Here is a 21,911-nt window from a genome sequence, read left to right as displayed (position 1 = left end):
GAAAAAGGGCCAATGGGGCCGGCTGGACCAAGGGCACAGGATGGCAAGGCTGGAGGCCTCGGGCCTCCTGGACCACCAGGAAAAAAGGGGTCCGTTGGGTCTTCAGGATTGCCAGGGCCTGTGGGACCACCTGGGCTACCAGGACGGCCAATTTGCCCAAAACTTGCCGGACCTCCTGAACATCCTCCAACAGGCATTTGGGGCACGCCGGACAGAGGTATTGTTACCAGTTACCCTCTGTTCAGATATTTCAAGATGTGATTTGTCCTGAATAAGAAGTTGACTCGTGTAATGATTGTAAAATTTCTGATTTCACCGTCCTGTACTTTGTATTTACAGTGGCATACTTATGTTATAAACAGAGGCCGAACCTTACACTATGCTCTATAGCTAGTCTTTATAGACCTATTAGTCTAATCTGATGCACACAAATATACATCACGAAATAAAAAGTCAAATGCAATTAACTTATTCACATGAAACACTTGAAGTTACTGTTTGAATTTTTATCATATAAATGAGTTTTGGTTGGCTAGACAAAAAAAATGACAAAGAAGAAAGCCCGACAAAAACGCCTAAAAACACGTCAAAAACCTGCCGGAACCCATCCTCTGATTGGAGAGTATGATATCTCTACTATTCCTTTCAAATTGTCTCTTGCATCCTCCACAGTGTCTTGCCCAGCGGGTTATACGGAATTCCGTGAGATCTGCTACAAGCTGTTCAAAATAAGCAAAAGCTTCGGTGGAGCGTCCGCGACTTGTCGTGCAGACGGTGGTACTCTCGCCATGCCCCGTGACGCCGAGATCGACGAATTCCTTATCTCCTTGTATCGTAGGCCAGATAATTTCTCTTGGATGAACTCCGGAGCTTGGTTGGGCCTGCACGACCAGCGTGAAGAAGGAAAGTTCGAGTGGGTGGATGGTTCTCCGCTTGGGGAGTACAAGTCATGGGCTGAGTCTCGACCAACCAATAGGGGATTTGGTAACTTTAAAAACTGCGTTCATTATGATTATTTGAGCTTGAATTTCGGAAGGCGTAACAATGGGTGGTACGCCTCCAACTGCTGCTCGGTCCTCTTCTTCATATGTCAAGTCGCTCCAGGCAGCGAAACGGCTTGATCATTCATTCGACAGTACACATGGAGTAATCATTACCTTTGGTGCGAAACACCTATTGAATTCTGTTGGTGGTAACTTCTTTAATAGTAACATGGTTCTACAGCGGTCGGTAGTAAACGTGGCTGATGAAAGGCATGTAAAAACTGGAATTGGAGGGGCCAAATCATCAAGCCGTGTTGTGGATGTAGACTGAGTTTGTAAAGATTATCCCGCTGTAAAGAAGAAATGAAATAATGCCAGTGTTAATCAGGATGTTATTCAATACGTACATGTAACTATAAATATATAGGATTATTACATTTTGAATCAGTCACCTGTGAAGATAGTTTCATGTTACATTCTTTGACAGAATAAAATTTCAATAGACAAGGTTGTGATGACCCTATGTCCAAAGTCAGAATATGATTACAAGTAGGATTGGAGGATTCATATATTCATTAGGCATTGTTTTTAATAACGGCGAAATAGAAGAGCTTTGTCATATCTGTAACAGTCAGATTGTAAGTAGACGTAGTATCTATTCATCAAGTTCATCAGGCATTTATTTGACAATCGATATCAGAAAACAAGAGTTTTTCTGCCTAGTGTAGTAAGGTTTATGTGGAAAGTTGAGGCGGTAGAAAAATACCACAAAACATCTTCTAGAAATCTTGCGCAATCAAGACACATTTATATCATTTGTTATTTTTAGTAAGTTCTTAAGCTTAGCTGGTAAGTGAAATGTAAACGATTCTCTATATCAATCCGCAATCTATGAGGAGGATCATGACTTTTATTCACGATAACAAAACTGAAACAAGCACCGTGTTTAATGTGAAGTAACCGAAAACACGATGAAGAAGTATTTTGAAAATCAATAAAGAGTTTTGATGAAACAGTTCGTATTCGGCTTTATTGGCTACTGACTTTAACATATCACAGTTTTAGAAGTGTTAGATACTTGCGTGGAGACACTCTAGCTATTGACATTGCGGTCTGTAGGAAAAGATTTACATGTAGATGAGGCCTTCATATACACATCACGGTGAAGAATGGCCAGGAAACCAACGTAATTGACGATGAAGTTCGCACTGTAGATTACATCTGAAACACTAGAGGTCGCTACTGTGTATTCTAGGTGCATCCATAGCATCCAAATGCAAGCAAATCAAATCTGTCCTTGGTGTTAAAACGTACACCATCTAAATTAAGGGATACACATCCATCTTTGGCACCTTTTTTTCGAAATGAAGGCAAACCTACCTACCTGTCCTTGGTGCTGAACGCCATCAGACACCATGCAATAGTGGCCTCTAGCGACCTTTATCCAAAGAGCAGGCTAATTTAGAGCACTCCATGTTTAGCTGACCTTGGGCCAGTTTCGGGACTTATTCAGTGTTTCGGTTCAGTTTTGCATGTGTATGGGTTCAATAGCGGGGGAGGACCAGAGGCACGGGGCTGACACAGTGATTATGCCAAGTTTTATGGGCCCATCGACTAGTGAAAGGCAGACGATGGACGTTTGAAAGGGGAGTCGTGTTTAGCTGAAGTGTATCTGGTGAGGGAAACTTGTGTTTTCGTGCATTTTTATTCACATTTCAATGAAAACGAGTCGAAAACGCCCCTGATGAAACAAAATTGAATTCTGCTAGCAATAGACGTATTACCTGTAGTTACTAATATGCATATTCTTTCAAAGAATTGTTTTTCTCAAACCTACCCATTCTTAGATATAAATGATAATAGACAATTAAATTTGCACCTGAAGAAACAGCGAAAAACAACTTATTTATGCTTTGTAGCTTGTTTTGTATCAAGTAATGTAATTTGTCTCGACTCTAAAACTCTTTTGGTGTAAATGTGAAAGGTTCTATTGAGTCTGGGGCTGTGTTCAGACCAGTCAGTCCTCGCCAGGTGTAGGACGTATAATTTCTCCGTCCGGAAACCTGACAAGTGGCACAATGTCGGGAGGGCAGCAGCAGTCCCAGACTGGGGGCACGGGAGGTAACTTGTGATTTCGTATGATATTTAAAAAAACTGCTTTATTCCAGTTCTCCCAAGAAAGTTACACCCTGTTTTCATTTGTTTCATTTGAGTTGGCAGCTGCTATGTTAACGTTAGCGTTTTGTAAAGCGGTCGCTCAACGTTCTAAATTCGCAGGTTATTCTGGAGGGTCCTTCTTACGACATATACACATTCAGTAAGCTTGTGTTCTCCTCAAGTAGAGAAGTACCACGAGTATTAGCTGATTTATTCTGTACGGTAAAGAAGACGGTGATTAAGTGATTTGGCCACGCTGTAAAAATGGTCTCCCATCTGAAATGTATGTGGAAAAAAAATGTCATTAATGAAAAGCAACACAAAATAAAAGAAAGATGTAATTTGACAATTTTTGTTTGATTTATGTCAAATTCTCCAAGAACTTGCATGAAAAGTTTGAAGATTGTGAAGACTAACTGAGGTAACAGTATACTGTAGCATCTGTTAAAAGTAGACCAGTTTGTAATTTTGTTCACATTGTGGATTTGAATGTTTGAAGTTATTTACTATAGTATAGTCTGCAGATTCTTTGGCTTAATGCTCATTTCGACATTTTTCCGCAGCACGGCAAGCTCAGACTGATTGGAGATCAATCGCGGACGCCGCTGCGAACATACCCAACGCCATGTACGTCTCCAGAGCAGGTAAGACATTGTTTCATCCCGGGTTACAAAATGCTGGTAATAACTGTTACTTTTAGTATTATGCTACTTTTTCTAGAATGAAAGGTGACCAAATGAAGGGGAGGGGCAGGACTTACGTACGCCCATCTGTTTATAATATTTATAGATACCACGCGACTCATAACTTGAGTATAGACCTTTGTTACGTTCGTTGCTTTGATGCTTTGGCGAAAAGCTTTATTTGATTATAAAATTGTGGTAATAGAGTTCACAGTGCAGATACATAACCTCTGTTTATAACTTTGATCAGGACTAGGGACAAGTAGTGACCATACGAGCACTGTGATCTAGTTGAGGAAAAGTCGTGTTGGATTCGTTTTAAATATTTCGCTGTTGAATGCTGAGTATTGAAAATGCTTGGTCGACAGATTGAAAAATAACTCAATGCGATTCTGGTGTTTCAAACAAATAATCAATTGTTTGAAAAGTTGTGAACTGAACGTTTCGTTCTTTGTTATTTTTCCTATTAGATGTATGTACATTTTTACATATTCATTAATACTATGTATCATTACACGGTTTGAATAGAGCTAGTTGTTAAATAATGGGTTTTGCGTGTTGAAAACAGATGTTTACGGCACGGAGATGGACAAGAAAACCAAATGGTTCCGCCTGTGCAAGAAGTTCTGGCAAGCCACCGCCGCTTTGTTTATTGTAGGCATCGCTGCACTACTGCCGTTCTTTGCAGGTTAGACTGCTTTTATTGACTTACAGGATAAAAATTGAAATATCTAAAAACAAACGTATTAAGAGATGGCAGTCTGATTCCTGATAATTCCAGTTTTGGCAAAGTATATCAATGAAATAACGTGATGTATGTAAAATAATGGAAACAAGAGTCTTAGGACCCAAAATCTCCATGAAACTTTTTTTTGTATTAAACCAGTTCCCCCCATTCTATATCGCTCAATGGTATGACCCCCGGCCACCTGCAGCTGTCGGGGGCTCAGGTTCCACATTGACCCACTTTCGCTATCAACACTAACAGCTGTTAGAAGTGCCACAATGGCCAACACTGCAAATATAGATTTTCCCATTACTTAGGCAAATTAAGTCCAATTTGCATAATTTGCACTTTATTGTATACATCCCTCTCTAAGCTACCTGCCAAGTAAATAACATGAAAATCTGTCGCTCCTTTCTTCAGTTATTCTCCTTTGAAGATTTTGACAAATACGCCATTGCAGTTCCAGTGACACATACCAGAGGGCCCAAAATCGACCTTGACCTTTCTCCTCCCCACACCTACCCACATACCAAATATCATTTCAATCCATCCACGCGTTCTTCAGTTATGCTGATTTTAAGCGTCCGGTGACACATACATACAAACACGGTGACACAAACATACACACACGCGCACACACACGCAAAGACACTAACTTTGCGTGATTTGCACTTCAGTGTGTACATCTCTGTCCAACCTACCTGTGTACCAAATAACATGAAAATCTGTTGTTCCTTTCTTCAGTTATTCCCCTTTAGAACATTTTTACAAATAGGCCATTGCAGTTCCAGGGACACAAACCAGGGGGCCCCAAATCGACCTTGACCATTCTCCTCCCAGCGCATACCCACATACCAAATATCATTACAATCCATCTACACGTTCTACAGTTATGCTGACTTTAAGCATCCGACGACACACATGCAAACGATTTACCTCCTAACTTATGCAAATTCGGTGCCATTTGCATAGTTTGCACTTAAGTGTGTACAACTTGGTCTAACCTACCTGTGTACCAAAGAACATGACGATCTGTCCGTCCACTCTTCAGTTCTTCTACATTTAAGATTCTAACAAATACGCCATTGCAGTTCCAGTCACACATGCCAGGAAGCCCAAAATCGACCTTGACCTTCCTCCACCTGACACCCACCCACATACCAAAAATCAATTCAATCCATGTACAGGTTCTACAGTTATGGCGACTTTAAGCGTCCGGTGACACAAACATACACACAGACACCAAACGCAAGCAAAACAGTATCTCATGAAAAAGCCTTTTTTCATGGAGATAATGAAGGTTATACATACATGTAGTTGTTAGTCTCTAGGAACATAGCTAGTTCTCAAAAATTCCAAGCATGATTACAGAACTTGACAAGTGTGTTTTTGTCTGGATACAGTTAAGGTGATCACTCTTGCTGAAAAGGTGAATAAGCTAGAAGAACAGTTGACTGAGCTGCGAGTAACCGAGCTGGAACGTAAGTACGATGTTCTGATATCACATTGCACTTGGTTTGTTCCATTCTTAGGCTAAAACAAATGTCAGTATTTTTTCGTTTGAAAATATTTGTTGAAATTTGACATGTTTCTAGTTCTTGAATTTCATCATTTTTTATACTTTTGATACATATGTGTCACTTCAGGTAATGGGGGATCTATGGGACTTAACCCTCCCAACATGACTGGGCCCATCTTGCAAGGGGACGCCGGGTCTGTCGGTCCTCCGGGCCCTCCTGGACCCCTGGGGCCATCTGGACCCCCGGGGCCCATTGGGCAGCCAGGAGTGCCTGGGTCTGCTGGGACTCCTGGGTTCCAGGGTAAAAGGGGACCCTTGGGACCAGCTGGACCCATGGGACAGGATGGCAAGGCTGGAGTCCCTGGGCCTCATGGAGCCCCAGGAGAAAAGGGGTCCATGGGACAGGCTGGACCCAGGGGACCTGGTGGCAAGGATGGAGTCCCTGGACCTCCTGGACCCCCAGGAGGAAAGGAGTCCCTGGGGACAACTGGACTTATTGGACCCATGGGGCAGGCTGGACCCAGAGGACTGACCGGCAAGACTGGAGTCCCGGGGCCTTCTGGGCTCCCGGGACAAAGGGGGCCCGTTGGGTCTCCAGGATTGCCAGGGCCTGTGGGACCATCCTGGCGACCAGGAAGGCCAACTTGTCGAAACCTTACCGGACCTCCTGAATGTCATCAGACAGGCATTTGGGGCAAGCCGGATACTGGTATGGTTACAAGTTACCCTCTATTGAAATATTGAAATATTCCAACATGCGAGTTGACCTCAAAAATAAGCAGTTAACCTGTACATGTGTGATGATTATACAATTTCTCATTTTATTGTCCTGTTCTTATAGTGGCATTCTTATGTCATGAACGGAGGTTAGACTATGTTCTAGTGGTTATAGACCAATAACTTTAATCTGATACACAAATATACATCACAACCTGAAAAGTCAAATACAAGATATAAGTTATTCAAATGAAACACTTTGTTACTGTTTGAATTTTGCTCATATCCCTGACATCTGTACCATTCCTGTGTCTCTTACGTTTCCCACTAGCTCTGTCTTGCCCACAAGGTTATACGAAATTCCGCGGGATCTGCTACAAGGTGTTCAAAGTAAAGCAAACCTTCAGCGAAGCGGCCGCGACCTGTCGTGCAGACGGTGGTACCCTCGCCATGCCCCGAGACGCCCAGATCAACGACTTCCTCATCACCTTGTATCGTAAGCTAAGGAATGTCCCTGATGAGAAATTGTGGATCGGCCTGCATGACCAGCGTGAAGAAGGAAAGTTTGAGTGGGTGGATGGTTCTCCGCTTGGGGAGTACAACTCATGGGCCGAGTCCCAACCAAGCAACGGGCATGGTCTGCCACAGGGTCACTTACACTGGCGCGAACCAGACTGCGTAGTTTACTATAAGCGGTTACACAAACACCTTACAGATAGGTGGCGCGACCAGTATTGTGACTATAGGTACTTCTTCATATGCCAAATCGTTCCAGGTAGCGAAACGGCTTGATCATTCATGTGCTCATTACCTCTAGTGCTAAACACCTTGTGAAAGTAGATTCAAAATTCCTTTGATGATAGCGCCTTTGTTCATGGTAACATGGGTCTACAGCGATCGGTAGTAAACTTGTGAAATGTGGTATACAAAATGTATGTAAAAGCTGAAATTGAAGAGTCAAATTAGCAAGCCATATTTTGGATGTAAGATGAGTTTGTAAAGACTATCCCGCTGTAATGGATAAATGAAATAATGTCAGTATTATATTCAATACGTACATGTGTATATGAATATACTAGTAGAATGATTACATGTTAACTCAGTAACTTGTTGAGCTATTGGTATGTTTCATGCTTTGACAGGATGACATTTAAAGAGACAAGGTTGTGATGATCCGATGTCCAAAGTCAGAATATAATCACAAGTAGGATTTTAGGATTCATAAGTTAATTAAGCTTTTATTCAATAACGACTAAACAGAAGAGCTCTATCAAATCTGTCACAATAAAAAATCTAACTAAAAGTAGTATTGATCCATCAGTTTATACTTTCATCAGGCATTTATTTGACAATCGATATCAGAAAACAGAAGAGCTTTTCCTGTCTAGTCTAGTAGCGTTTGGAATACAGATGTGTAGTGTACGTAGTGTTTGGAATCTGGAATACAGTTGAGGTGGTTGAGAAAAACCATAAGAGAACTTCTAGAACACTTACATAATCAAGACATTTATATTATCTGTAATCTCTAGTAACCTTTGAAGCTAAGCTCTTGGTGGAATTTCTAAAGTGTTCTGTATTAATCAGAATCTGTGAAGGTAAGTTTTCGTTACGAGAACAAAACTCAAAAAGGACCGTGTGGCTAATTGAAACATCATATAATGTAAGTGAAAACATGATGTAGAAGGAAAATTGATAAAGAATTTTGATGAAATAATTCATTTTAGCTTTATTGACTTCTCGCTTTGACATATCACAGTTTGAGAAATGTTCGATACTTACCCGGAGAAACACCAGCCATTGGCATTACAGTCAGTAGGAATAGATTTAGATGTGGCCATCATCTATACATAATGGTGAGGAATACCCAGAAAAATCGACGCTAATGACGCGGGCTGTAATGACCAAGTTTACATTGCAGTTTACATCTGAATTACTAGAGGCCGCTACTGTGTGGTCTAGATGAAGTGCATTTCCCTGTCGCCCACCTCCACATCTGACTGTGCCGTTTGATGAGATATCAGATCGTGGTTCTTCGGAAACTCAAGGACTCTTCAACAGCTGTGTTATCCACTACAGTAGACAAATGACCACAAATCAGTTATCCTAGTTATGCGTACAGCTCCGAAAGGTGTCGTGACTAGTCCAGCCTCTTTCAAACATACCTGTCCTTGGTGCTGAACGCCATCCAACACCATGCAATAGCGGCCTCTAGCGATTCATATACAAAGCACAGGCTAATTTAACAAAATCTAACACTACCAACACTGCATGTTTACACGAACAGGGGTCAGTTTAGGTTTAATTTTACGCGTTTTGAGGTTAGCATGATGAAGGAGTGTGATCCCGACATGAGGCAGGAGATGGACACAGTGATTCTGCCGAGTCTTATGGAGCCATTGACGGGTGAAAGGACCGATGCCAGACGATGGAAGTTTGAAGGGGGAGGGGCACAGTTGTTGTCTTGCTAGAGTGTATCTACTACTATCTTACTATCAGCAACATGTCTATTCATTGACCAGTTGTTTGACGTTATTTTAGCCATCTTTCTTACTCAAAATTTCTGACTTGCTGAAACTGAAAAATGTCAATATAAAAACATTGTTTACAACACTGCCTTTTCGAATGTACGTGTCTCCGTTTGTCAATGCAGCGCTGAAATGTTCTCTCCAAGCGGGGCTTTAGAACAAGTATGTTAAACGATTAACACAATTTTAAAACTCTGCGAAGTGATGATCGACTTTACCTGAGGTCAGTCGTTCCACACAATGTCACTTTTTGTTAAGATACAGGTTTGGCTACAAGCCTTTATGAGACAAAAAGATTGAGATAGCTCTACTGTAGACTGTGAGATGGCGTTTTTTTGTTTCATATTCCTCATGTGCAGGTGCAGTACGTTTCCCCGTCAGTGTGTGGCGCTGCCGTGGCAGGAGGAGAAGTACCTCAGACGCAGCTGCAAGAAGCAAGTGGAGGCTGTGTGGCCTTTGACGACGGCTGTTTTTACCAGGGAATTATCAACCACTCATCTAGCTCCAGATTTATATCTTAGTTTTGTGTCTTAAAATTTTAATGATTGAAGTACAAATAGATATTGGGATGTCTGGAAACCTTCTCCGTGTTAAGGTAGAGTAGGTAGTTTAGCAACAGAGACAAAGTGCATCGACGTTTGCCACAACATGTCAGTGTACAATAAATAAGGTGGCAAGATATGTAAAGCAATAAAGGTCTTGAATGGAAAACTTGAGTCTTCATTTCAAGTGTCAATGAGGTTTTAACACGTGTACAGGTAGCTAGACGAAAGGGCGGAGGTGTTTGCTTGAAAACGTGTCCCATCCGGGGCGATTTTCCTGGAAGTCGCGGCGTTTGGAACCGCCACACGACGGGCACTACAACTCCTTCTGATCTCTTGCCTTTCTTAATCGAGATTATCGATTGCAAAATCTGAATAAGTTCATTTTACACTGTAGTCGAATCTATTTACGAGGATACATACCCCTGCAATATCATTTTAGTGTTTTGTGTTCACATATTTATTATTCCAGTGGTTGAACAGATGGAATAGAAGGCTGCAGTTGTCATAGAAACTCGGATAAGATCTCCAAGCAGACGTTGGGATGCAATGTTATAATGTTTTCTGAGTGACGGCCGGGCTTCTCTGACAATCCATTACCCCATATAAGTGGATGAACAGCTGAGTAAAAGACCAAAGTTCTCAAGGAAAGCGAATAATTTCCACATATATCCTAAAACTGATCATTTACGGACAAAACTTGATCCGTACACGAATATAGGCGGCGCTTCCACCAATGTGACATAAGCTCCACCCCAGCACTTAAAAATCTACCCTTGCTGCGCCAACGCGTGTTTTTAAAATTCTTACAGGTCATTCTAAATGTGTGCGAAGATTTTCAGACCAGTTTGGTCCAATATTTACTAGCTTTAAGTTTAATGCCATGAATATTTTCGCATTCTACGAGACGGGAGTATATACCCTATTGGAGCCTAATCTGCAGTACCACTCCCGGCCGTATCATGAAAAGTGACAAAGGAGACCGTCAAATTGTCAAATTCCGGTCTTTTCGGGAATGGGGAAATCGTGAAAGACTCGCAAAGGGGTTTGAAATTTTAAGGTCTCATTTGACCTTGAACTTGAAACCGTGATCATTTAAAAGAAAGAATTAAGATATTCAAGACATTTCCCAAAAACTGTAATGTGACATTTGGTTATGAATTATATTTTCCGCTCGCATTTTACCAATAGAAATGGTCGAGTGTACGTCTTATCTAAATCATCACTTTCTGAAAGATTACCACATCAAAATCTTAATCGTAATGTATGAAATAAGAAGACGTTGAACAAATGCAACGGTGTTTACGCTTGTTTATCGATCAATAGATCCATTTTTTCTAAAATCTGTGAGGTGTTTGGATGACTTAACGGTGCAACGGTAAATACTATGGTGCTTATTATCATAATCTATTCATGTGATATGCTGGTAGCTTTTTATGGATTTTACATATTGAATGTTGTACATTATGGTTTGCCGGTGCCATAGAATGTCCTTGGTATATCGGTGTAATTCGTTGAATTCGTAGCTGGAATACTGATGTTGCACTAATGTTTCATGTCAAACAATGCCCTTTGTCAAACCACAAACAAAATTCGACAATCAGAGGGTTTAGATAGAGCTAGTCCTTAACCAAGAGTATGTAAAGCCTCTGTCGGTAATGACAACTACCAAGTATATTCAAGTCTTCCAAGAACGTACTGTAAGCCTGACGGCTAACGGCATTTATTAGCTAACGGCTATTAAATGGCTTTAAGATTATAAGATTCCTTACGAAAACTTATCTTGGTAATAACTAGGGGAGAATAAAATATCTATATACAGTAACAAACATCATACAAACTCAGCTTATATTTCATGTCTTTTTTTCGAACATCTTAAGTGTATCTAAGGTGGGGGTACAGGCCTAAATTAAAGCAACGTGTTTATGACACTTAAGCTTCTTGAAGGGCGCTACCGTACAAAACAACTGACAAGGATTGTTATCTTAAGCTTGTAATGTCTACAGTACGTCTGTAGAGACTTGGTAGCTGTCATTCTTTCGCGAACAACATAACCGTCAACTGTCATGGTACTGTGAGTAGCACTCTGTAATCTCTGTGACTCTGAAACTTTTGTTTGTGGTCGAAATTGTGCCTTTTTCATTAAACAACAACGCAACAAAAACACCCCTACTTTGATGGAATATTTCTATGGCACAAGTACATCAAAAAGGACTATTTATCACATATAAAAAAACGTTTGCGACTAAACAACTACATGTACAAGTCTTAGCTATAGCAGCCGTATCCAAATGAATAGATTATGATAATGTTAATCATAGCATTAACGGTTGTATCGTGAAGTCACACAAACACCTTAGAATAATAGCGTTTGAAAAGAAATTGGATCTTTTGATCGATATACAGACATAAACACCGTTGAACTTGTGCATCGTCTTTCCATCTTATACATTGCAATTTAATATTTGGATGTAGTAGCTTTTCAGAAATTGACGATTTATTAGTAAATGTAGACTCAACCACTTCTATTTGTAAAATGCAAAGGAAATGTAATTTATCATCTAGTATACCATTGTATTTCTGGCGAAATGTCTAAGGTATTGTAATATTTGATTTTGCATGGTCACAGTTTCACGTTCAAGGTCAAAAAAGCCTCGAAACGTCAAACCCCTTTGCGAGTCTTTCACGATTTCCCCATTCCCGAAAATACCACAATTTGACAATTTGACGGTCTCCTTTGTCACTTTTTGTGATACGGCCGGGAGCGGTACTGCAGATTAGGCTCCGATAGGGTATATACTCCCGTCTTGTAAAACGGGTAAATATTCAAAGCATTACACTTAAAGCCGGTGAACACCTGACCAAACCGGTCTGAAAATATTCATATACATTTAGAATGACCTGCAAGACTTCTCAAAACACGCGTTGGCACAGCAAGGGTCGATTTGTAAGTGCTGGTGCGGAGGTCATGTCACATTGGCCGAAGCGCCGCCTATATTCGTGTATATATCGAGTTTTGTTCGTAATGTTTAATTTTAGGATATATGTGAACATCTTTGGCTTCCCTTGAGAAACTTGGGCATAGACACAACTATTCACCCATTTATATGGGGTAAGGGACTGTCAGAGAAGCCCGGCCGCCACACAGAAAACATTACGATCTTCCACCCCCAACATCTGCTTGGAGATCTTTTATATTCCTGTACACATCAGGTTTTCACCATAATAATTGATTTTATGACATATATGATTATCATTCACTTCCTTTGAGAACGTTGAGCTTTTGATACTAACATTTATTCGCATTTATAATACACATATGGACAAAAACAGACCACACAAAGATATCACAAGCACATTACCAGTACCTGCAATATACGGACTGGTTGTTCAGACTGGCTTGCTGAAAACGCTGCACATTTTTAATAAAACACCACAGTCCTGAAGGGAAGCTAATGATGTCTACATACATTCTAGAATTAATCATACCGAACAAAACTTGATGTGTAAACGAATATAGGCGGCGCTTCGACCAATGTGACATGAGCTCCACCCCAGCACATAAAACTCTACCCTTGCTATGCCAATGGTGTTTTGAAAAATCTTACAAGTCATTCTAAATGTGTGCGAAGATTTTCAGACCGCTTTGGTCCAGTATTTACTTGCTTGAAGTTTCATTCCTTGGATGTTTTCGCATTTTACAACACGGGAGTATATACCCTATCGGAGCCTAATCTGCAGTACCGCTCCCGGCCGTATCATGAAAAGTGATAAAGGAGACCGCCAAATTGCCAAACTTCGTTCTTTTCGAGAATGGGGAAATGGTGAAAGACTCGCAAAGGGGTTTGAAGATTCTAAGCTTATTTGACCTTGACCTCGAAACTGTGACCATGTAAGATCAAAACTTATCTGCTTGTTAAAATAAAGACAACGACATGCTCATCGGTCCAAAACTTTATTTTCCTTGTGCATTTACATAGTTCGTATAACTGAGTCCGCTTACAGATGTGATTTTTGTGGCAGAGACTGCCATTCTCGTATAGGGCTGTTTAGCCATAGTCGATGCTGTAGGGCTGTTGTGAATTAGGATTTCACCATGATCAATACTGACCGACGGAGGCCATATATATAATTGCTATATGTACATGTAGTATGAATACAACAGGCTTTCTGGTTCATCAATTGTGATTTTAAAAAACGGAAAAGAAATGTGTAGAGAACGAGAAAAGTGGACCAAGTTGCCCTTCTAACTAAATCTGTATCATTTATGATAAGAAAACTTCAGTTAGTCCAAAACTCTTTCATATGCTAATATTAAGTATGAATTCACTATATAATAATTATATCGAAGAATTCCATTCTAAGATATATGAAAAACATGGGACCATCGCATACATGCCATATACCTCCTTACTTCCAATTCAATTTGTTTAAGCATGACGGTATTTGGTAAAACTTTTGTTTCTCCGGACAAAGTATAATAATACCACTTCTCTGAACTCCTTACCCTTTTTTATCTAGTTGTAAATGTAGATGGAATACATATGTTCACATCTCATATTTATCATATGTCACGTTTGAGGAAGACAAACATTCACTCCGATCCACTGCTACACATGTTATAGAAATGAACATAACAATCAATCACATCTGAGGTGAGGTTGGACAGCCCCTCCCCGGCTTCAGACAGGCTGAACCTGAACTTCTGCACCAGCCCCCAGCAGGTCAGGAAGGCGTCAGCCCTGGCCAATGAGTTCAAGCTCGGAGACCAGCACTGCAAACACAGGGACAGAATTGTCTTTACTCAGTGCTAAGCAATATTTGAACAATTTTGCTAACACTAACACCGATACATGCATGAAACAAGTTTGAAATGACATTCACGGTGCCCGGGTGATGGCAGAACTTCCCGACAAAATGTGACCGCAGTGGTTTATATAATTCACCCGTCAAGCTCTCACAGTTCCGGGCCTGCCTGCCAGCGAAGTCGGTTGCTTTCCTCGCCGCCGCCTCTCTGTTGCCCTCCGTGTCTAACCTGGCCTTGAGAATCAACAAACAACTTGAACATCACTGCAACGTTCACTCGTGAATAAGGTTACGACCTTTCAACCTTGCATTCAATTGGTTATCAAAATAACGTCGCGATATATCAGTTATCTACCTCAACTGCACCTGTCAATGAGGACCCCTAGCAATTTGTGTCATTATTGCAGCCACCGAACACAGATTTGCCTGCAATGATATTTTCAGCCGTTGGGGGGCGCATTTGAACCGTGTAGGATCCACTATGAATCTATCCGATTTTTCGCATGAATCTTTATTCTGATCAGTGTGATGACGAAAGTGCTTGTTCGAATAAGGAATACATCGAAACAAAGGAAACTTTTTTTGTTTTCAAATCTCTACATTAGCTATTTTTTCTGTCAACAAGGTTACATTATGCGTTTGATATTGAGAATGAGAAGGAAAGGGAAGCATTGAGAAGGAATAATCCTGCTACTACTTGCGCACTCAAATTTTACACTATCCACATTTTCCTTTCCACTCATAATAAATAAACGACAAAAAAGCACATCTCACAAAAGATGGTCTACAGTGAAAAACTTTATTATCCTGTTTTCTCTCAACAGTTCTCCCCACTTGTTTTCTATTTGTAACCTTAAACCTTATGGCATAGCTGTATGTGATGCATTGTAAGCTAGGAGCATATCAACTGTTACTCAGCCCTGTCATTTCTCTGTAATAAAGAAGTTAAAAGAAACGATATTAGATTTCTAGATTATGCATTACGTTACCTAACAAATTATGGAATAAAGTTGAACACTGAGAACAGGTTTGAATTCCCAGGGGAAGCACTGCACCACTAACTAACGTCAACGTTCCTTCACGTGCACTTTATGGAATAACACAAGTTACACAGCAATTCTAAGAAAGATAATTCATCAATAATGTCAATATAGTACTACTAGTATACTACTGATTAGTTACTTGAAATCTAGGGCATTGAAATATTGGAAATCTAATTATGTGCACCGCATCTTGTATTTACATGAGGGCATGGTTACAATCACATTAAGATATATGTATAACTGTTTTCTATTATGTAGAATACACACATAGTATCAAATAATGTACAACTACAGTACTACGACCCGTCTTACAGATCTAAACATGCCTAAATAGTGAAAAGGACAATTTCCTGTATCTGTATCCATATATCTGGTATAACTACATGTACTGCAGCATGCATATATACATATAACGTTATATATACATGTATATATCATATACATATATATATCCTCATGAATATCAAACAAGTCAACTATCTATTTCTACATTGAAAAAGGACTGACAGAATAAAGAGATCATACTGTTAACCTTGATAAAATGTTACATCAAAAGTTTCATCACATTCTCTATGATACGTCATAGTCTATCCCTAACCTTCATCTCACTTGACAATGATGGTAGTTTTGGATGCCAAGCTGGATGTTTGAACCTGGGAGTTGACTTTGTACATGCGATTACAGACAGAGGTATCAAAGGTATCACTATCAATATTACTCTTCCAGCTTCAACCAATCATGTGATGTCACACCCCATATAACACGTCTATAGCGGGGCATATTTTTCACACGTTAAGGTTCCATGCTTGATATGGGGCATCGTTATATGATAATGACGCGGGAAAGTGTTTTAGAACGGTTCATAGATAACATTGTCCACCATTCCATACTGGTCTTTATCTTCTATTTTCTGGTCTTTCTTACGAATCTTATTCACGTCTGCATACTCCAGTGCATGTGCCTGATCTATGATGTTATCAGAGTCCTTGTCCTTATTTTCCTTACGTTTGGATGCCTTCTTGACGACGGCGTACTCCGGTTCTTGGGATGTCTTCACGGTGTCCAATGTTTTAGCCTGGTCTGCCGCGAAGCTGGCGGTACCGTTGTCACGAACAACACTGTAGTAATCAGTTATGCCCTGTTCGGTTTGGTTCGGCGGTGGGGCCGGGGCCCGTTCATCCACCCTGTCTTCTGTTGGTACTGAGGATTTTAGGTCTGGAATTGTGCTGTAGTTCTCATTGTCTTCACTAGGGGGAGCTGCTGGGATTGCAGGCAGCTTCAACTTGCTGCTGACAGCAGAATCCTGAATTGTTTGGTAGGTATTTTCACCATTGTTGTCTTGTGCTGTCCCCAGTTCTCCCATGCCAACCTGGTCAGGGTCTTTGTCCAGTTTTGAGGTCGTGTCGTCTTGTTGGTTCCTGGCCCTGAAATATAAATACAAAGATGCAAAGGTGGCTTTGGGGATAAAAAATTGTACCAGCCAGGGTATCTGTAGAACCTTTTCTAAGATTTTTAAGACAAACATCAAAGTGACTTGCACCTTAGTTGACGAGAATATATTACTTTGTATGAAAACAAGACTCAAGCATTCAAGAACTAAAAGCATGACGTTTGTTACCTTTGCCGGGAATGTATGCATTCGCGGTAAGGTTATGTTATCGGTTACGCCAGCTGTAAAGTGGGTCCGTATGTATGTCGAGATCATAAGTCGAGAGGACTTTGACGGATCTTGCTGATTTTTGGTAGGTAAGTGGCGGTTGTGGGAACGAAGGTCAAGTTCGAAAATGGTTAACCTGGCGTTTTCCTAAAGTGCTCCAGTGGACTTTTTTTGTTAGTGTGTTTGTATGTAGACAACATAACTCGACGTATTGATGATGAATCTGCATGATTTTTGGTGGATACGTAGAGATTGTGAAAACGAAGCTCAAGTTCAAAAATGGGTCACCTGGCATTTTCCTGCGGTACTGCAGTGGGCTGTTTATGTATGCGTATTTGTTTGTTGACAGGATAACTCGAGAAGCTGTTGATGGTTCTGCATGATATTTAGTGAATATGTAGATTTATTAAAGGGGAAGGTCAAGTTCGATGATGGGCCTCCTAGCGGGTACTTTGAGTACTGCAGTGTAGCTTCAAAGTTTGAGGTCGAATTTTCTGCAAGTGCTACGGTCATGATTTTTGTGTGGTAGATAGTCCTTGCCACATGAAGTAAGTTGTGCACGTTTGGGCCCTCTAGCGGCTTGTTTGGAGCTGCAGCGGGTGTTTTTAATTTATTTGTTTTGACCTTTGGACATGAATAACTAGGCTTATGGTCAACGGATCGTCTTGATTTATGGCATGTAGATAGCTCGATTAATGATTTACATAATTGAATATTCATTATGCAAATCATGAGCTAATTTGCATAATTAGCAAGGAAAGTTTATAAATCTGCTGCCTGTCAAAATAGGACTCTCAAACATGTTACATATATAGCGGAAAAAGAGAGAGGTATCGATAGATACCAATAATGCTAATAGCTACCTATTTTGCATAATTAATGAGAAAATACTAATTGAAAATACCACAATAGTAAATGATTGGAATTTCATTCTTGTATCATTAGGAAGCTTAGTAAAGGTGAACAATATCAGACAAAAATCATGCATGACAAGGCCTCATTAACATAATTGATAAGGAAATGTCTACAATTCCCTTTCAATTTGCTATTTTCAAGTCTATATATTCAGGTTAAATTGCACTGACAGGTGACCTAGTTTACCCGAGCAGGCTCCCTGTGAGACGTCCCTGGAGGACACATGTGATACTTTACTTGCCTGGTGCAGGGCTCTGTTTTGGGGTCAGGGAGGTCACACGGGCATTTAACGCTTACCCTGTTGGAAGGTATAGGTTTGATAAAAACTGATTGATATATCGACTATGAAAATAAGGGCATAATTGAAGCAAATACATTGCCAACTAATTGCCTTATTTTCTGTAGTTAAGATAAAAGTTATGATACCAATTAAGCAAAAATATTCTTATAGTGATTATTTTTATAACTCTTGGGAGAACTCGTGTAGGTATAGGTATGGGTTTGTTTTAAACTTTGAAAGAGAATACTAGTAACTCAAGAAGGTGATGACGGATCGTCATGATTTGTAGGGATGTACATAGTTTGAGTGATGATTTACATGATCGTATAAGAATCATGCAAATCAGGATCTGTGATGTGAAAAAGTATACAAACCCTTGCATTCCATTGTAGTCAAACACGTGACATGTAACTGAGAAAGACAGGAATATTGATAGATATCAATTATGCAAACGAATACCTAATTTGCATAATTTATGACAAAATACTATAATTCCAGAGTGGTAAATGATGGGATTTCATTATTGTTGCGTTTGGGAGATAATCAAATGTGGACGTTATCAGACATAAATCATGATGGCCTCATTTACATAATATATGAGGAAATGCTACAATGGCCCTCTTTTCTAAGATTTTACTTTAATGCTGTGTTTTGTGTAGAGAAAAGGATCACTTGAAATTCATGCAATCGAGGACCTTATTTACAAACTGAGTGATAAGCATTCACTCGAAAAGGCTAACATCAGTCGGCGAAGGTATGAGGTCGTGGAACTCTAGTTAACAATACCTTCTTCTGCAGAAGAAGCACAGTAAAACCGCCAACAACAGCAACAATCCAAGAATGGTGCCAACTGAAGCTGCTACTGCAACTGTAAGAATAAGAGTGGGCAACACAGTTTTTACCTTCGCTGAGAAGGTTATGCAGAGGGTAGCATTTGTGTGTTTGTTTGTTTGTTTGTAACGTACAACATAACTCAAGAAGGCTTGGATGGATTGTCTTGATATTTGGTACGTGGGTAGGTCTTGATGAGACATGGAAATAATTAGATTTTGGGTCCCCTAGCGGCTTGTTACGGTACTGCAGCGGAACTTACTGTTTTGATATCTCGTGTTCTGGACATGCTATGGTCCTGCTTTTTGAGTGGTAGATAGCTCTTTGGACAGAGAGTAAGTTGTATAGGTTTTGGCCCCCTAGCGGCTATTTTGGAACTGCAGGAGCAGATTTTGCTTCAGACTTTGAAAGGGAATGACTCAAGAAGGGCTTGATGGATGGTAATAATTTTTGGTAAGTAGATAACTTGAGTGATGATGTACATGATTAGATACTTATTATGCAAATCAGCATCTAATTTGCATAATTAATGAGGACAGTTTATACAGCCGCCAAATTCCATGATAGGACTCTCAAACATGTGGTACATGTAACTGAGGAAGAGAGAAATATTAATAGATATCAAATATGCAAATGAGGACCTCATTTGCATAATTAATGAGAAAATACTATAACTCAGGATGGGCTTGATGGATGTTCATGATTTTTGGTATGTAGATAGCTTAGGTGATACTTTGTATGATTGGACGATAATCATGCAAATCAGATTCTAATTTGCATAATTAATGAGACAATTAAAAAAACCTGCTGTGTTCCATGATATGACTATTCAAATATGTAACTGAGGAAGAGAGGAATTTTGATGGATAGAAAATATGCAATTGTAGGCCTAATTTGCATAATAAATGAGAAACTACTAGAATTCCATACAGGTAAATGATGGCAATTTCATACTCGTGGCATTTGGAAGTTATGTGAATGTGAACATCATTGAATCAAATTATGCTAATAAGGACCTCATTTGTATAATTGATTATATGTGTTTGCATAACCTTTTTAAGCTCATACTTTGGACAACTTCTGTTATTTGGGTGTAGACAATCAACTGGTATGATTTATAATTGATGAGAAACACTCCTAATACGTCTGTCATAAAGGTTAAAATCATTTGGCGAAGGTATGAGGTCGTGGAACTCTAGTTAGTCATGCTATACAAACAACTACCATTTTCAAATTGTACACAGAAATTTTGGTCTGAAGACATCCAATTAGCTTGGTACATACTCATCCTTTGAAAGTTGACTATTTCAAAGTTGTAAATCTATTGGTTTTGACTTCATATTTGAGTACAAAAAGCCATAAATGTTTACACTACAATTTATCCCTAAAAAAAGGTAACTCCTTATGTTCCTGCTAAGCCCAACGTTCTGTACTAAGCCTAACAGTTGTTGGATTTGGGGTATTTCTAGAATGCATATGTTGCACCCACGCAGTTGTTGTAAAGCGTCAAGTAACTAAAAATGAGCAATATCAAACTAGTACCCTTCGTTTCGAAGGTTTCTGGTCACTTCAGCAGTGGTGGTATATTTTTCCTCTGGAACTCCAGCAGGACAAGGGTTAAGGATGAAATGAAAAAAACACACAAACATGTCAAAAGTCGGTAACTCACCAATAGGAAACCGTTGCTTCCTAGGGTTTGACAATTCTGTCGTTGAATCAGTGTCTTTGAAAGACGCTGTCATATTCAGCATCACAGTTAGGGTGCTATATCCAGGTCCGGATGATGGTAGAAAAGTCGTAGATGCCGTGTTACCTATAGGTACTGAGGGAAATCACACTCAATAAGGAAGGTAGCATTTGCAAGCAACTGCAGAATAATTACCTTCACATGGCCTAGCTTAACATTTCTACCATGAAGGGTGCACAAGCATTTACCACATATACTGGTGTTGGCCAGTCTGTAAAAATGTGATTCTCTCTGTAAACAGTATGCAAGATTTTGTTAACAAATCATTAAAACGAGCACACAACCCAACTTTGATGAAGGACAGTATGACTTACCTTGTTGACAAACAACTGGATGTGTTGCTGTGCAGTCGGTGAGGATCCAGTTAAAATCTTGCTCTTTGTCCATTGCCACACATTTGCCACTTCCGGGGTCATGAGCTATTGATCTAAAAGCTACTAACTTATTGTCACTGACATACTCATACTCATGCAAGCCATTATCAATGAGGTTAGCTATTCCAATCCAGGCAGTTTCATCCAAAAACGATGTGATGTTGTCGTGCTCTTCTTGGCTCTTTGGCTCGGCTGCAATCCCATCTTCTTCAGTGCAGTATAACAGAGCTTCTTGTGCTGTAAGTTTGTCATCAGATGTTTTGTAGCAGTAGCCACCATGAAGAGAGTAGTCAGTGCTACACACTGCAGGAGATAAGCAGGGAACCCATTTCCAATATGTTTCTAAAATTTGAAAAGGGCACTAAATTCACATTTTTCACACATATTTTTCCCATTACAACAACA

General features: G+C 40.0%; 2 protein-coding genes and 1 long non-coding RNA gene across 3 annotated transcripts; 1 reads left to right on the top strand and 2 right to left on the bottom strand.

The window, feature by feature from the left end:
* Nucleotides 1-12: 12 nt before the first annotated feature.
* On the top strand, nucleotides 13-14,667 carry LOC136445183 (collagen alpha-1(I) chain-like). Its single transcript, XM_066443051.1, has 8 exons — nucleotides 13-217; nucleotides 673-834; nucleotides 3,704-3,784; nucleotides 4,392-4,511; nucleotides 5,954-6,031; nucleotides 6,197-6,778; nucleotides 7,118-7,355; nucleotides 14,514-14,667. Exons 1-8 carry the CDS (start codon nucleotides 13-15, stop codon nucleotides 14,665-14,667), a joined length of 1,620 nt encoding a protein of 539 aa, XP_066299148.1.
* Nucleotides 14,668-15,444: 777 nt separating this feature from the next.
* Nucleotides 15,445-19,424, bottom strand: LOC136445294 (uncharacterized). The gene is made up of 2 exons (XM_066443214.1): nucleotides 19,341-19,424; nucleotides 15,445-17,126 (listed from the first exon to the last, which is right to left on the bottom strand). The coding sequence occupies exon 2, from the start codon at nucleotides 17,063-17,065 to the stop codon at nucleotides 16,553-16,555; it is 513 nt and encodes a 170-aa protein (XP_066299311.1). The 5' UTR covers nucleotides 17,066-17,126; nucleotides 19,341-19,424; the 3' UTR covers nucleotides 15,445-16,552.
* A 762-nt stretch (nucleotides 19,425-20,186) lies between these two features.
* On the bottom strand, nucleotides 20,187-21,699 carry LOC136445251 (uncharacterized). The gene is made up of 2 exons (XR_010757385.1): nucleotides 21,447-21,699; nucleotides 20,187-21,207 (listed from the first exon to the last, which is right to left on the bottom strand). It is a non-coding gene; the product is annotated as an uncharacterized lncRNA (long non-coding RNA).
* Nucleotides 21,700-21,911: the final 212 nt, after the last annotated feature.

The sequence above is a fragment of the Branchiostoma lanceolatum genome, chromosome 11, assembly GCF_035083965.1.
Source record: "Branchiostoma lanceolatum isolate klBraLanc5 chromosome 11, klBraLanc5.hap2, whole genome shotgun sequence".
Taxonomy (NCBI): Eukaryota; Metazoa; Chordata; class Leptocardii; order Amphioxiformes; family Branchiostomatidae; genus Branchiostoma; species Branchiostoma lanceolatum.
This window is presented reverse-complemented; position numbering and strand designations above follow the sequence as displayed.

Excerpts from the sequence above, each read along its gene's own strand:
- LOC136445183 (XM_066443051.1), top strand. The coding sequence starts at position 13 with ATGGGGCCGGCTGGACCAAGGGCACAGGATGGCAAGGCTGGAGGCCTC. Across the intron at positions 6,779-7,117 it reads TTGGGGCAAGCCGGATACTG|CTCTGTCTTGCCCACAAGGT; the intron begins GTATGGTTACAA and ends GTTTCCCACTAG. Across the intron at positions 7,356-14,513 it reads CGTGAAGAAGGAAAGTTTGA|GTTGGACAGCCCCTCCCCGG; the intron begins GTGGGTGGATGG and ends ATCTGAGGTGAG.
- LOC136445294 (XM_066443214.1), bottom strand. The coding sequence starts at position 17,065 with ATGGGAGAACTGGGGACAGCACAAGACAACAATGGTGAAAATACCTAC.